Source organism: Xyrauchen texanus, chromosome 46 (assembly GCF_025860055.1).
Source record: "Xyrauchen texanus isolate HMW12.3.18 chromosome 46, RBS_HiC_50CHRs, whole genome shotgun sequence".
NCBI lineage: Eukaryota > Metazoa > Chordata > Actinopteri > Cypriniformes > Catostomidae > Xyrauchen > Xyrauchen texanus.
Window position 1 is genome coordinate 896,631 of NC_068321.1, and position 14,732 is coordinate 911,362.

At 44.9% G+C, this 14,732-nt stretch overlaps 1 protein-coding gene across 1 annotated transcript in view; it reads left to right on the top strand.

Moving 5' to 3' along the window:
* Positions 1–14,732, top strand: part of LOC127637937 (anoctamin-1) — a 147,472-nt gene that overhangs the window by 31,942 nt on the left and 100,798 nt on the right. Inside the window, exons 4-9 of the mRNA XM_052119208.1 lie at positions 8,913–9,011; positions 9,095–9,246; positions 12,745–12,799; positions 13,073–13,124; positions 13,287–13,342; positions 13,909–13,950. Coding sequence (XP_051975168.1) covers positions 8,913–9,011; positions 9,095–9,246; positions 12,745–12,799; positions 13,073–13,124; positions 13,287–13,342; positions 13,909–13,950 — 456 coding nt within the window. The remainder of the gene's footprint in view (positions 1–8,912; positions 9,012–9,094; positions 9,247–12,744; positions 12,800–13,072; positions 13,125–13,286; positions 13,343–13,908; positions 13,951–14,732) is intronic.

Here is a 14,732-nt window from a genome sequence, read left to right on the forward strand (position 1 = left end):
AATGCAGGCTGGCCGTGAGGCAAGCAAGCAAGCGTGTTGGGATTTACCTGCCGAAACTGAGCCTGCTGCCATCCCCAAGTCGCCTCCATCACCAGCCAGGTCGTCCTCAATCCCATGGGAAGAAGGAGCGATGCGGGTGGCAGCTGAAGTGGCTAAATATTTGTTTAATCAAAGTGGTGCAGATCGCCATTTACATAATTTTATGTTCCATCATATTTTCAGAGTTTGTACATGAACTTTATTACTATCTGCAGGTGGAATCTCCAGACTGCTAATGCAGAAACTGAGTTTAGACTTTGAGCTAAAATAAGACTTGCTTTTGAAATATCTTAGTGCAATTACCTATTTCTCAGGAAAATAGCATTTATATACTTAATTTACATATAATACACCCACAGTTTGCCTACATACACCCACAAATAGCGCAGACACTCGCACCCACGCCCACTTTTGCTTTGCGCTGGCACGAAAATTGCACTTAGAATTAGTGCTCTCAAGGAAATTGGATAAGCTGTAGTGCACAGTCTTTGCATGAATAAATAGAGCCCTATATGTGAAACCACCCTAAATGCCTAGTTTAAAAAAAAATATTAGACCAGGAAAACAAGTTGGTAAGTTAAAAAGTTCCACATCAATTTATCAGAATTTATATAAATATACATTGTATTTATTATTTTCTAATTTCTATTATATATAAGTACTTTGTTGAAAAATCTGAAGACACCACTCATTAATATGCACATGAAGCCATGATTTAACTTTATGGTTGAGTAATTTGAGTTATTAAAGCCATCGCCTCTGAAAACTGATGAGCTAGGTTTAAATGTTTTTTTTAAATCTGTCAAAATGACAAACAGCCTATGGAATTATACTTGCTGCAAATTACTTTGAATAACAGCCTGAGTAAATTTGATTACCACAAATTAATGTTGATGTTTTCTTTTAGTGTATCAACCCAGCCTGGTAGTATGTGTGTATAATAATATGTATTTTAACAGATAAACATGGGAATATTTGGCTGCGCAAAATAGCAATTGAAACACTTGAGTTACGTGAAACAACATACTACTACTCTGATTTTAAAAAGAACTATTAACCGTTATTTTATTAAATTCTTGATCGGGTACCATTGGGAAAGGAGGCCACGGACACTGCAGCTAAAACATTAAAAAAACTATTTCTGCTCAGAATGAACCAAATATGAAGAAACATTTAATTTCTTATTCATGCAGAGTCAGGAGCAATACACCCTTATTTAAAATAAAACTAAAATTCATCAGGCAATCAATTGTGTTGCATCAAATCTATATATATAAATGATAACAACTGGCCACTGTCACAGAAGCACAAACCCCTCCATTCAAGCTAAATTATGTGATACCTAAATGGACTTGATTAATTTTATTAATTGGTTGATTAATTTTGATTGATTTAAGACTTGATTAATATTTAGTTCCCCTTCTGTCGCTCTCTCCACGTTGTGTCAGAGAAGCGACACTAGGGGTCTCTCTTGAGCGCCGATATTCACCTCTGACCTATTGAAAAGGGCCAATGAGAGTTGGCAGTCAGTATTTGCATACCCTGCCCCGATACGGGTATTTAAGCGGGCCAAATACGGAAGGTTAGTCAGAAAATTTCTTCGAGCCGATGGTCTGTCTGCAGTTTGCTGCGAAGTTACACACCACTCAAACGTTCCTGTTTCCTCTGACGATCTGCATGCTGTTGGATCTTGACGGCGACAACAGCGGCTTTCTCCTTCAAGCATTGCACGACGTGCATTGTTGCCCCTGAGCGCCGACAGCGCAGACACACACACACATTGTGTATTTAAAAGAGCAATTTCTATTAAAAGAGTAATTTCTCTAAAAGAGCAAAACACAGCGGCGTTGAGCGTCCTTTTCAGGACGCGTCTTTTCAAGATGCCCTTCCGCCCCTGTGTTGTTCCTGGATGCGGTAGAGTGCTCTCCGCTTCAGACGGCCACAGGCGCTGTCTCGTGTGTTTGGGCCGCAATCACACCGAGGCGGCGTTTGTGGATGGCTCATGTTCTCACTGCGAGAACATGACCATGACCACATTGCTCCTTCTTCCCACGGGATTGAGGACGATGCGGTTGGCGCTGGGGGCGATTTGGGGGCGGCAGCGGGTGCAGTTTCGCCGGGTAGCCCCCCGCGAACCTCCCATTCCCCGACACGCTCGCTGGTCCCCGTCTACGCTCGTGGCGATAGCGGCTCGCCTCACGGCCTGGCTGTCTATCCTCCCGAGCCCGAAGCAGATGAGCTCGCCGCTGCATCGGAGAGTGTGATGTCTGATGCCGAGGACTCCCCTGGACGGCCGAAGCTCAGATGTCTGACATGCTTTCCCGGGCCACCGTGAGCGTGGGGTTGGATTGGAACCCTCCATTCTTCCCCCTGCGGCGAAGAAACCAGCTCCTGCTCCGCCCCAACCCGGGCCCAGCTCTCAGCCCCAGCGTCGAGCACCCCGCAGGCGGCGTACGCCCCCTGTCTCATCTAGGACCTGGAAGGCTCCCAAGCGTTCCTGAGACAGTCGACCCAGAGCTGAAGACGTTAGCTCCGGAGGTGGTAAGACCGCTCCGTCCCCCGGTGGAGGGCCGGGTGGAGAATCCTTTGTTTTTTCATTTGCCACACCCCCTGACGGGGGCTGTGGTACCCACATTCTCAATAAAAGAGCTATTTCCTTTGCCTCTGGGTCACCTGGCCCGCAAATGCCGTTCTCACGGCAATGCGCTTTCAGATTACGACAGTCCCGGTACACCGGACGCGGCGATCCAGCCTTCCGCCTGCCCACGACTGTCCCCCGGCCGGCCGGTTCAGACGAGTCCAGAGGACGCCAACATCAGACCTCCTCCTCAGTCACGAACCCGCCCCCTGCCGGGCGCACAGAGCAAGGTAAGTGCTTTGAGCCTATTCTCAGCACCTCAGCCTCAGGCCGCAACGAAGCCGCCCGGCGCTGCATTACCTGTTCCGCCCCGCTGCGAGGCCCCGCCGGGTATGTCCAAAATACTCGTCCCTTTGCTGCCCCTCGCGTCTTCACGAAGGTCGCAGAGGCGGCCCTTGCCCCGCTACGAGTAGCCGGCATCCGCATTCTCAACTACCTCGACGACTGGCTCATCCTAGCACACTCTCGAGAGTTACTATGCACACACAGAGACCAGGTGCTCCAGCACCTCAGCCGCTTGGGGCTTCAGGTCAACTGGGAAACGAGCAAGCTCACTCCGGTTCAGAGCATCTCTTTTCTCGGGCTGGAGTTAGACTCAGTCTCAATGACAGCACATCTCACGAGCGAGCGTGCTCAGTTGGTGCTGGACTGCCTCGCTTCCTTCAAGCCAGGCACAGTGGTCCCTCTAAAACTTTTCCAGAGGCTCCTGGGGCATATGGCATCCTCCGCGGCGGTCGCCGCTGGGGTTGATGCATATGAGACCACTCCAGCACTGGCTCCAGACTCGAGTCCCGAGACAAGCATGGCACCACGGCACGCATCGGGTAAGGATCACCCCCGCCTGCCTCAAAATACTCCGACCCTGGACAGACCTCTGCTTTTTTCGGGCAGGAGTGCCCCTGCAGCAGGTGTCCCGACGCGTTCTGGTCACAACCGACGCCTCCCGGTCCGGGTGGGGTGCCGTGTACAGCGGGAACGCAGCAGCGGGCCGTTGGAAAAGGGCCCCGCTGCGTTGGCACATCAATTGCCTGGAGTTGCTGACCGTCCTTTTTTCTCTCAGGAAGTTCCTCCCGTTAGTTTGGGACAAACATGTCCTCGTGAGATCGGACAGCACCACGGTGGTGGCGTACATAAATCGCCAAGGCGCCGTACGCTCCCGCCACATGTCACAACTCGCCCGCCGTCTGCTCCTATGGAGCCAGCAGTGACTCAAGTCGCTGCGTGCCACTCACATCCCCGGCAAGCTCAACGTCGTAGCGGACGCGCTATCACGACAACGCCTGCCCGGCGGGGAGTGGAGGCTTCACCCCCAGTCGGTCCAGCTGATTTTGGAACGGTTTGGCAAGGCCCAGGTAGACCTGTTTGCCTCCCACGAAACCTCCCACTGCCCGCTCTGGTACACCCTAACAGAGGCTCCCCTCGGGACAGACGCGCTGGCACACAGCTGGCCCTCGGGGCTGCGCAAGTACGCATTTCCCCCAGTGAGCCTTCTTGCACCGGTGCTGTGCAAGGTCAGGGAGGACGAGGAGCAAGTCATGTTAGTGGCCCCCTACTGGCCCACTCGGACTTGGTTCTCGGAACTCAGGCTTCTCGCGACAGCTCCTCCCTGGCGAATTCCCCTGAGAAAGGACCTCCTCTCTCAGGGACGGGGCACGCTCTGGCACCCGCGCCCAGACCTCTGGAACCTCTACGTCTGGTCCCTGGACGGGATGCGGAAGAGCTAGCCGTTGTGAATACAATCAACCAAGCCAGAGTCCCCTCTACCAGGCACCTTTACGCCCTAAAGTGGCGTTTGTTCGCAGATTGGTGTTCTTCCTGAACTGAAGACCCGCAGAGATGCGCGATCGGGTCAGTGCTCCTGTTCCTACAGGAGAGGCTGGACAGGAGGCTGTCCCCGTCCACCCTCAAGGTGTATGTTGCCGCCATTGCCGCCCACCAAGATCCTGTAGACAGCAAGTCTTTGGGTAAGCACGACCTGATCCTCAGGTTCCTGAGAGGCGCCCGGAGGTTGAATCCCTCCCGGCCAGGCCTAGTTCCCTCCTGGGATCTCTCGGTAGTCTTGGCAGGACTCCAGAGACCTCCCTTCGAGCCGCTTGAATCAATTGGACTCAGGGCCCTCTCTCTTAAGACGGCCCTGCTGATCGCGCTCGCCTCTATCAAGAGGGTCGGGGACCTGCAAGCGTTCTCTGTCAGCGACACTTGCCTGGAGTTCAGTCCGGCAGATACGTCTGTGATCCTAAGAACGCGACCGGGCTATGTGCCCAAGGTTCCTACCGCACCCTTCCGAGATCAGGTAGTGAATCTGCAAGGGTTCCCCTGGGAGGAGGCAGACCCAGCCCTTTCGTTGCTATGTCCAGTGCGCGCCCTGCGCATTTACCTGGACCGCACACAGAGCACTAGACGCGCTGAGCAGCTCTTTGTCTGCTTTGGGGGACGGCAGAAAAGGAATGCCATCTCCAAACAGAGGCTCGCCCACTGGGTTGTCGACGCCATCACACTGGCTTATCACACCCAGGCCGTGCCCCTACTCTTGCGGGTCCGAGCTCACTCAACAAGGGGTGTTGCGTCCTCGTGGGCACTGGCCAAGGGCACCTCCCTAGCAGACATCTGTAGAGCCGCGGGTTGGGCAACACCCAACACCTTCGCAAGGTTTTACAACCTCCGTGTTGATTCGGTTGCGTCTCGTGTTTTGTCAGGTCCGAGCCCGTAGAACTCGGTAACACGTAGACCGACCGGCCGGGTGGATCGCTTGCGCCCAGCGCCCTTTTCCTGATGTCAAGGTAAAGTAGTGCGCCTTCTTCCCAGGGTGCCCCACTCTGAGTCAGGACCCTGGTCGATTCCTCCCCAGCCCTCCGGGTCCGCGGTTCAGCTGAGGAACTCGCCGACCCAAGCCACTGCGGGTACCCTGATGGCTACCCTGTACTGGTATAGGTGCTCCGCAGGTAAGGCCTCCTGCTCGGACTCCCCCTGTGTGTAATTCCACGGTTCTGTCCCCTTACGAGCGGACCCCCGTGTCTCCCTTAGGCAGTTACAGCTGCCCCGGTCGCCATGCTGTAGCAACTCCCCCCTTTCGAGGCTGGATCTACCACCGCACCATACTTTCCACACGAGCCCTAAGACGGCCGTGTGACGTGTCTACCACTTTTCCTCCCCAAGAAAAAGGGCAGGTGTGGTCTCCGCAGGGTCTGGGTAAGACCCCCTTCCCTATATGCGTGTAAGGGCCCCGGCCGTGATTGCTCTATGCGAGAAACATAGAGAGAAAAGAGGCCCAGCCAGGCTGGCCCGTTCCCATGTTGGCAAACATCGCCTTGTTCCCCTCCCAGGGTAACTAGAAGGATTCCGATGTTCTTATGGGGCACTGGGGAAGGGTACGTGCAGCCAGGTACAGATGATGCACGGCACTGGATGAAATCCCTGCCCGCCTCTGTATCGGCGGTTCACGTACACGGTTCAGCGCATGGCAAGATTGGAATGGGTCCCCTAGTGTCGCTTCTCCGACACAACGTTGTGTCTTTCCTCCGCCATGTCGCTGAACCGAGCCACTGTTGTGGCCGGATCATTTCCGGCTCCTCAGAAAAATCCTGACTAAACTTCCGTATTTGCCCCGCTTAAATACCCGAATGCGGGGGTGGGGTATGCAAATACTGACTGCCAACTCTCATTGGCCCTTTTCAATAGGTCAGAGGTGAATATCGGCGCTCAAGAGAGACCCCTAGTGTCGCTTCTCCGACATAACGTGTTGTTCCCTCCCTCGGGGAATGGAGGTTACATACGTAACCAAACGATATATATATTCCTTTTTTCCCTCCCCTTTTTCTCCCCAATTTGGAATTCTCCCCAATTCCCAATGCGCTCTAAGTCCTCGTGGTGGCATAGTGACTCACCTCAATCTGGGTGGCAGAGGACAAATCTCAGTTTCCTCCACATCTGAGACCATCAACCCTTCATCTTATCACAGGGCTTGTTGAGCACGTTACCATGGAGACATCCACGGCATCCACACACAACTCACCACACCGAGAACGAACCACATTATTGGGACCGTGAGGAGGTTACCCCATGTGACTCTACCCTCCCTAGCAACCAGGCCAATTTGGTTGCTTAGGAAACCTGGCTGGAGTCATTCAGCATGCCCTGGGATTCAAACTCTTGACTCCAGGGGTGGTAGTCAGCATCTTTACTCGCTGAGCTACCCAGGCCCCATATATTTATTTTTTAACTGTATATGTCATTTTATAACTATGTGTCTGATTCACTTAAGAATGTGTGTACAGATTGCAAAATCGTAAGTTTGGATTGCGAAACTGAGGATACGCTATACAAATTACTAAATTGAGAGCAGGGTTTATGAAACCATGGGAATGATTAACACAAGGGAACAGATTATATATCTGGGAGAACAGTTTATAAACTGAGTTTACGGATTACAAAATTGTGAGCACAGATTGGTGGTTCTCTTTTTTATTACCCTACCTGGCCCTCTGTACAAATCTAATTTTATATTTTAGAATATTTTAAATACAAAACTTGTGGATCTGTGGCTGTAGTTAAGATTAAGATCTGGTAACTAAAATAGTTAGATCACTAATAAATGAGCCATGAATTACACCACTGAGCACTCAGGATGGTCCCTGTAATAAATTCATCAATCAATCAAATCAAATCACTTTATTGTCACACTACCATGTACACAAGTGCAACAGTAGGTGAAATTCTTGTGTGCAGTTCCGAGGAACATAGCAGTCATGACAATGACGAGACTTATACCAATTACAATAAACAACATATTTACACAACACAATTTACATATCAAATGTACACATACTTACACAACACAATAATAATATACAATGTACAGTAAACAATACACACAATATAGAATACACATACAATAAAAATAAAAAATAAGAGTATATAAAAAATATATATATACAGTAGTTACATTGTGGAGAATATATTTGACAGTCCAGTGTGAGATATAAGATGAATAAAGTGCAGTGCTGATTATTGATCGTGAGAGATCAAGTGTTCAAAAGTCTGATTGCTTGGGGGAAGAAGCTGTCATGTAGTCGGCTGGTGCGGGTCCTGATGCTGCGATACCGCCTGCCTGATGGTAGCAGTGAGAACAGACCATGACTCGGGTGGCTGGAGTCTCTGATGATCCTCCAAGCTATTTTCACACACCGCCAGTTATATATTTAATTTAATTTAATAATTTAATTTAATTTAATTTAATTTAATTAATTTAATTTAATTTAATTTGACCAATTGTCACACATTATACATACATTTCTGCATATACATGGTGAAATTATTTATTTTTCACATATCCCAGCTAAGCTGGGGTCAGAGTGCAGGGTCAGCCATGATACTGGCCCCTGGAGCAGATAGGTTCAAGGGCCTTGCTCAAGGGCCCAACAGTGGTGTCTTGGTGGTGTTGGGGCTTGAACCCACGACCTTCTGATCAGTAACCCAGAGCCTTAACCGCTGAGCCACCACTGCCCCCATATGTCATGGAGGGAGGGAAGCTCACCTCCGATGATGTGTCTGGCAGTTCGCACCACCCTTTGCAGGTCTTTGTGTTTGTGGGCGGTGCTATTGCCATACCAGGTGGTGATGCAGCCAGTCAGGATGCTCTCTACAGTACCGGTGTAGAACCAAGTGAGGATGTGGTGGTTCATTCCAAACTTCCTCAGCCATCTCAGGAAGAAAAGGTGCTGGTGAGCCTTCTTCACAACGGCCTCAGTGTGGATGGACCATGTGAGTTCCTCAGTAATGTGGACACCGAGGAACTTGAAACTGCTGACTCTCCACCGGTGCTCCATTAATGGTGATGGGGCTGTGTTCTCTGTCTTTCCTCCTGAAGTCCACTACAAGCTCCTTGGTCTTACTGACATTGAGGGAGAGGTTGTGCTCCTGACACTAGCATGTCAGAGTGTGCACCTCCTCTCTGTAGGCTCTTTCATCATTGTCAGTGATCAGACCTACCACTGTCGAGTCATCAGCAAACTTAATGATGGCATTTAGATTACATAAACAATCCAGATTATACTTTCTTTGCAAAGAGCCCGTTTTTTTTTTTTTTTGTCAAAAGACTGACCTCATATAGTTTAGAGTACATCACATCATGGAATCCAGGCATCAAAGCAGAAATCTGACATAAGCACAAATAAGTAGATATTTAAATTAAGTCCACAGATGTGTTTGCTTTAAAACCTACTCTGTCTTTTTTCAGACCAAGACTCCTGGTGTTGGCTTTGTGAAGATTCATGCTCCATGGAGCGTGCTCTGTCGCGAGGCAGAATTTATGAAACTGAAAATGCCCACCAAAAAAGTAATGCTTGTCTTACCCTCAAGAAAAACTGTACATGCATATATATAGTTATGATAAAATGTGATACTGTGCTCTTACTGTAGGTGTATGAAGTCAAGAAGAGCAGCGGTTTCATGGAAAAGATCAACACATTCATCAGCAAAGTGACTGATCCTCTTCACCCTAATGTCGAGGAGAACAGGATACAGAACCTGAAGCACCTCTCATATCCATTCTCCAGAGAAAAGCAGCATTTGTCAGTGTCTGCTTCAACAACATCTTTAAATATCCATTCAGATCCATAAAACATACAGAATAAATCAACTTTAATCGGAAATTGTTAGGTTTAGGTGTATAGATGGGTTTAGGTCCTCAGAAATATATATATATATATATATATATATATATATATATATATATATATATATATATAATAGTGTAATGTAAATAAATTATTGTGCCTGAATTGCCCTGTCTGTTACATATTTTGTATTGTTTATAAGTAGTTACATTAAAGGGATAGTTCATCCAAAATTGAAAGCTCAGTCATTGTTTACTCACCCCCCTGTTATTATAACCCCATATGACTTTCTTTTTTCTTTCTTATGTTGGGGCTTCATTCAGGAGCGGGTTAGTTATTAGCAATAATTAATAATTTTCAAAGATAATTAATAATTATTCAAATCAATAGAACATTTATTAGAATCAACATTAGCTTATTAATCCTTCAAATCAACAATCATCAAAGATAACAATCACTTATCAAAATCAATAGACTATGAAAAGAATTAATATTGCTGGGGCACCACACTGGAATCAGGGACTAATAACCAGACAGTATAACAGTCTCAAGATAGGATTGTTCTCTTAGGAAAGTCGACGTCTGGATAACATCGACATTCAAAAGGGAAACAATGAAGGCTTGAATCCGAGCACTGACATCCCCTGCCAGCCCTTGACACAGGTGTATGCAAAACAAACCAAAACACTTCTCTTTAAATTAAAACAAAGTTTATTTATGCCATATAATATAAAATTATTAATAATCAATAAAATGCAGTCAATAAACTTCCAACTACAAACTAAAAAGTAACATGATTAGATATAGTAACAGATAAGCCTATAATACATGAAAGGAGGGTAAAGTTGTGTGTGTGAATGGGTGTATGTGTGTAAGGAGAAAAGGAGTGCACAAAATGGCGGTTGTGGCTGTCGTGGAGAGTGCGTCACATGAGGTCTCCGGCCAGAGAATGTGGCCGCGAACGTGGGCGGAGAGACTGGTTAATGGAGTCTGCCCGTTTAACACATGTCTCCACTGGTAGGATAACTTAGGAACAAAGCTGGGCTCTATCGCCAAGTTACCTGTTCACCAAAGTTGTGTGTGGGTATGTCTGTGAGGGGTCGTGTGTGTGAGGTTAGTACAAGAGAGAGAGAACAGGGTGACAGCACCGAAGCGGTTTAGCAATCGTGGGAGAGACGGCAACCATTAATTTTTTCACTCGGTGAATGGCTCGGAATCTGTCCGCTGTGGTCGTTGGTTCTTTAATGGATAAACTCATTGTGCCTGTCTCACCCTCGGTGACAGATATGCACAAACAGCCCAACGTGGTTGGACGACAACACAGCAAATTTCATTCATGGTAGCAGTAAGTTATTATTACAGCAATGAGCGGACTAGGTGGTCCGTAAACTGTAGAGGCAATAACTTTGATACACAAGAATAACACACTATAATAATCTATCTCTGCCCAGACGTAAACCTCTTATTTGAGTTGCATGAGGATGTGGGTAGAATGTGTGTTCGTCCATCATTTAACTCCAACTCAGTTCCTCGAAGCTCGGGTGATGACGGTAGGCCGTTTCCTTGCTCTGTTGGTGGGCGGTACGGTGGCTGATTCTAGGTAGGTTGGCGGAGAAATCAGCGAAGTCGACTCATTTGAAGAAGGAAGAGAAATCTTTCTTCACTTCTGTAGACAAAAGGGTGAGACGCGGATTGTTCAGCGATCTCCTTTGGATCCGTTAGTGTGCTTTGTGGAACACGGAGAATTTCATCTCGTCCAGCGACATGAAAATTGTATGGCCATACTTCAGGTACATAAGTTACTTCCTTGGGCAGCGAGGCAACACCTGGGAGCAGCAGGGATGTTGTCACTGGAAGCAAGGCTCAGGATGAATCTCTGGGGTTTTATACTCTCAGTGACATCATGGTTGAGGGACGTGTTCTGTCGTGTGTTTCATCCAATAGGAGTTGAGTGGTTGGTCCTTCAGAATTTCAGAATTTCACATCTAGGTGTAAAGGGATCAACAGTTTGGACTCCCTTTGTTTAATTTTGGTGCCATTTGTTTTATCAGGCTTTGAGTGTTCTGACAGGCCTTTGTCTCCTATCTGAGCACATGAGGCCCAACACATAACACATAGGGAGAATTTGTAAAAAATATTTTTCCTCAGTAATGTCATACAATAGAATTTATGGTGACCACCTCTTTAAGCTTCAAAAGGACACAAAAGTATAATTCAGTCTAATAAATTATTCCATGAGACTCATGATTGATCTGAAAACATACAATAAGGTTTGGTGAGAAACAAACTGAAATCAAATGTATTATTTAGTGAAAATGTTCACTGACCATTGATCTCCTTGGCGTGTGAAGAGCTATGGTACATTCTATCGATCATTTTCTATTTTGACATCTCTCCATCCTCTGTGAACTGACACTGGTCCAAAATAAATAAATAAATAAATAAATAAATAAGGCTGGGCATAGAAATACATCAATTCTTTGACTACAAACTCTTCAAATATGTTTAGTAAGTTCTGTTCTCTGTTTTGTATGCAGCTGTGTTGTGTTGTGTTGTCAATATCACTGTGAAGGATCTGTTTTTAGATAAACAAAACAAGTTTTTCCTTTTTTGCCAATGTTGCATGGGGGCTGCGTGAACTGTTGCTCTCGTGCCCTATCATGTACGTGCACAGGAGATTAACGTTCAGTGAACATTTTCAATAAATAATACATTAGATTTCGGTTTGTTTTACACCAAACCTTATAGTATGCTTTTATAACAATCACGAGTCTCATGGAATAATTTATTAAACTTCTGAATTGTACTTCTTGAACTTCTGAAGCTTGAAGAGGTGATCGCCATTGTATGACATCACTGAGCACAATTATTTTTCACAATTTCTCCCTTTGTTTAAAGAAAAAGAAAGAAAGTAATATGGGTTATAACGACACAGGGCTGAGGAAACAATGACTGAATTTAAATTTTTGGGTGAACTATTCCTTTATGGATTTGGGCTGGGATAGGGGATCTAAAATATAGATATGATAGTATAATGCAACTAAACTAATATATTTATAAGTATAATAAAACATTGTAGTTAAAGACACGCCATATTATCAGAAGAATGCTGAGCCTGTGACCTAACCATCCGAACTGACCATCCCTCACCTATCAAATTCAGACAAAGACATGTAATAGAAATGTTTTGAATAAACACTTGATATTTGTCAATATCATGTTACATTTAAAGGCCTATTCACACTTTTCATTTATTTCAGTGTGATCCAGTTTTGCAACCAGTGTGAAAATTTCAACCTGATCTCATAGAATCACATTTCTTTGTTAATTTTTGCAAAATGTATTTTATGTGAAATATTCAATAGATTTTGTTGCAAAAATCGTATACAGTATATGACACTTTGTCACATTGCTCTTGGTGTTAATCGACTTTTTGCCATTTTGTCTTGACAGATTTGATTTGTCTGACAGAGATTCCTTTTTTGACAGCAAAACAAGAAGCTCAATAGTAAGTATAACGTGTTGAAAGTGTCAAATGTACTGTATTAATGGGTTTATATCTTTAGGTGTGTATATATATATATATATATATATATATATGGACAAACTTACTAATAAATCATTCTTGTGTGAAAACTTTTGTATGGACAAATACATGCTTACATATTGTTAGTGAATTAAATGTATTGTCATATTTTAGCATTTTAAAGTTTTTGTTATCTTTTCATTTATGCAAAGTTCTATTATTTGCATTATGTTTATTATTTATTATGTATTTTAGGTATGTGAAGTATTGAAACGAACTAAGTGCACAAAAGCAAATTTTAGCATGGGTAAGTATCTAGGATTGCTGGGAAATGTTTTTTTTTTAATTAATAGTTCCACTTTATCTTTAGTGCTTTGCATTTTACCTGTAGAGGCACAAACCGATTCACAAAGCCTAAAATTTAATATTCCAGAAATAATTCATCATATAATTGTGACATGTTGTTTAGGATTAACTAGTCTAATTGGGAGTGGTGTGTATACAGCTGCTTATCCATTACATGATGTAAGTATGAATCTGCATACTTTCTTTATACTAACATTTTCTGTTGAACTTATGAAGCTTTACAGATTTGATCAGGATTTTTTGTAGTATTATAGTAATAACCTTGATACACAACCTAGATACAGACCAGTCGTCCAACTTCTCATATGAATGCATGTACACCCTCAAGTTTTAATAATTTATCCTTAAATACTGCTCACAAATACATTTTCTCTATCTGAAAGGATTGTTAAACAGTAGCCTTATAATATATTTGTAGCCTAAAATAAAAATACACATATATATTTCCTATAAGCCTCATGGCTTCTTACACACCTAAACAAAACTACATTTCTCCCATTATAATCAATAATTATAATCAATAATTTAAAGAGTTGAGATGCGACCCGTTATCGGTTTGAAATATTCTAGACTCGAAATTAGTCAAGATGAATATAAATGCACTACGGTTTGTGAGACTTAAATCAGTAGGCTATAATTATTTATGGGTATTCAAATGTCAGTTTGAAGTTTGAGTTTGAATCCCCTGTTCTACAGGATATGATAGACTGTATTCTTCATTACAGGGAGATGTTGATGGGGAAAACGCTGAGCCAAATGACAGGAAGGTGAGTTATATTCAGTATTCCTCCAGATCAGTGAAGTGTAATGTTTTTGAATGTGAGTGAATTGCCTAATAGGATTCCTCAAAAGCTACTTAATTAAGATATATATCAGGAGAAAGAGTGCTGTTGTTCTGAATATCAGCATGGCTGTGATTCGGCCTTAGGCACGAGTGAATAACATATAATAGTGAATAACTTACATTTCAGACAAATATTGGCTAGTTAATTCATGCATTTCTTATTTCGAAAAGAATCCTAAGCATCAAGCAAAACTTACTTTCTGCACAGTGCTCTTACTCTGGTTTTGAACTAGTGGTGTTTCCTTCGTGATGAATCTCCATTTTTATATTTCATAAATGCCTACACCAGTAATTTCCAATTGTCATTATTCATTGTCCAGCAGACACCCTACACCATCTCCTACACCCAGGGCTGGGCTGGACTGGACTGGGGGGGGTGGGGGTCGCTGTACTTTTCTGCATATCGTGCCGCCATTTTGTGGTCTGTTCTGCATAATGAGGCGGCTCATTTTAGCGGACCATTCGGCCAGTTTCGCGGCCGACCCACCAGACACCTCGGTTCGCCCGATGGCCAGTCCTCCCCTGACCGGCCCCAAAGTGCGTCGGCCCACCTGGAAAATGTCCAGTATGCCAGATTACCAGTCCAGCCCTGCCTACCCCTAAACCTAACCTTACCTTACAAAAATTTACCATGGTTTTACAACAGCTACCATAGTATCACCATGGTATTTTATAGTAACCACAAAATTAAACAACTGTCACTGG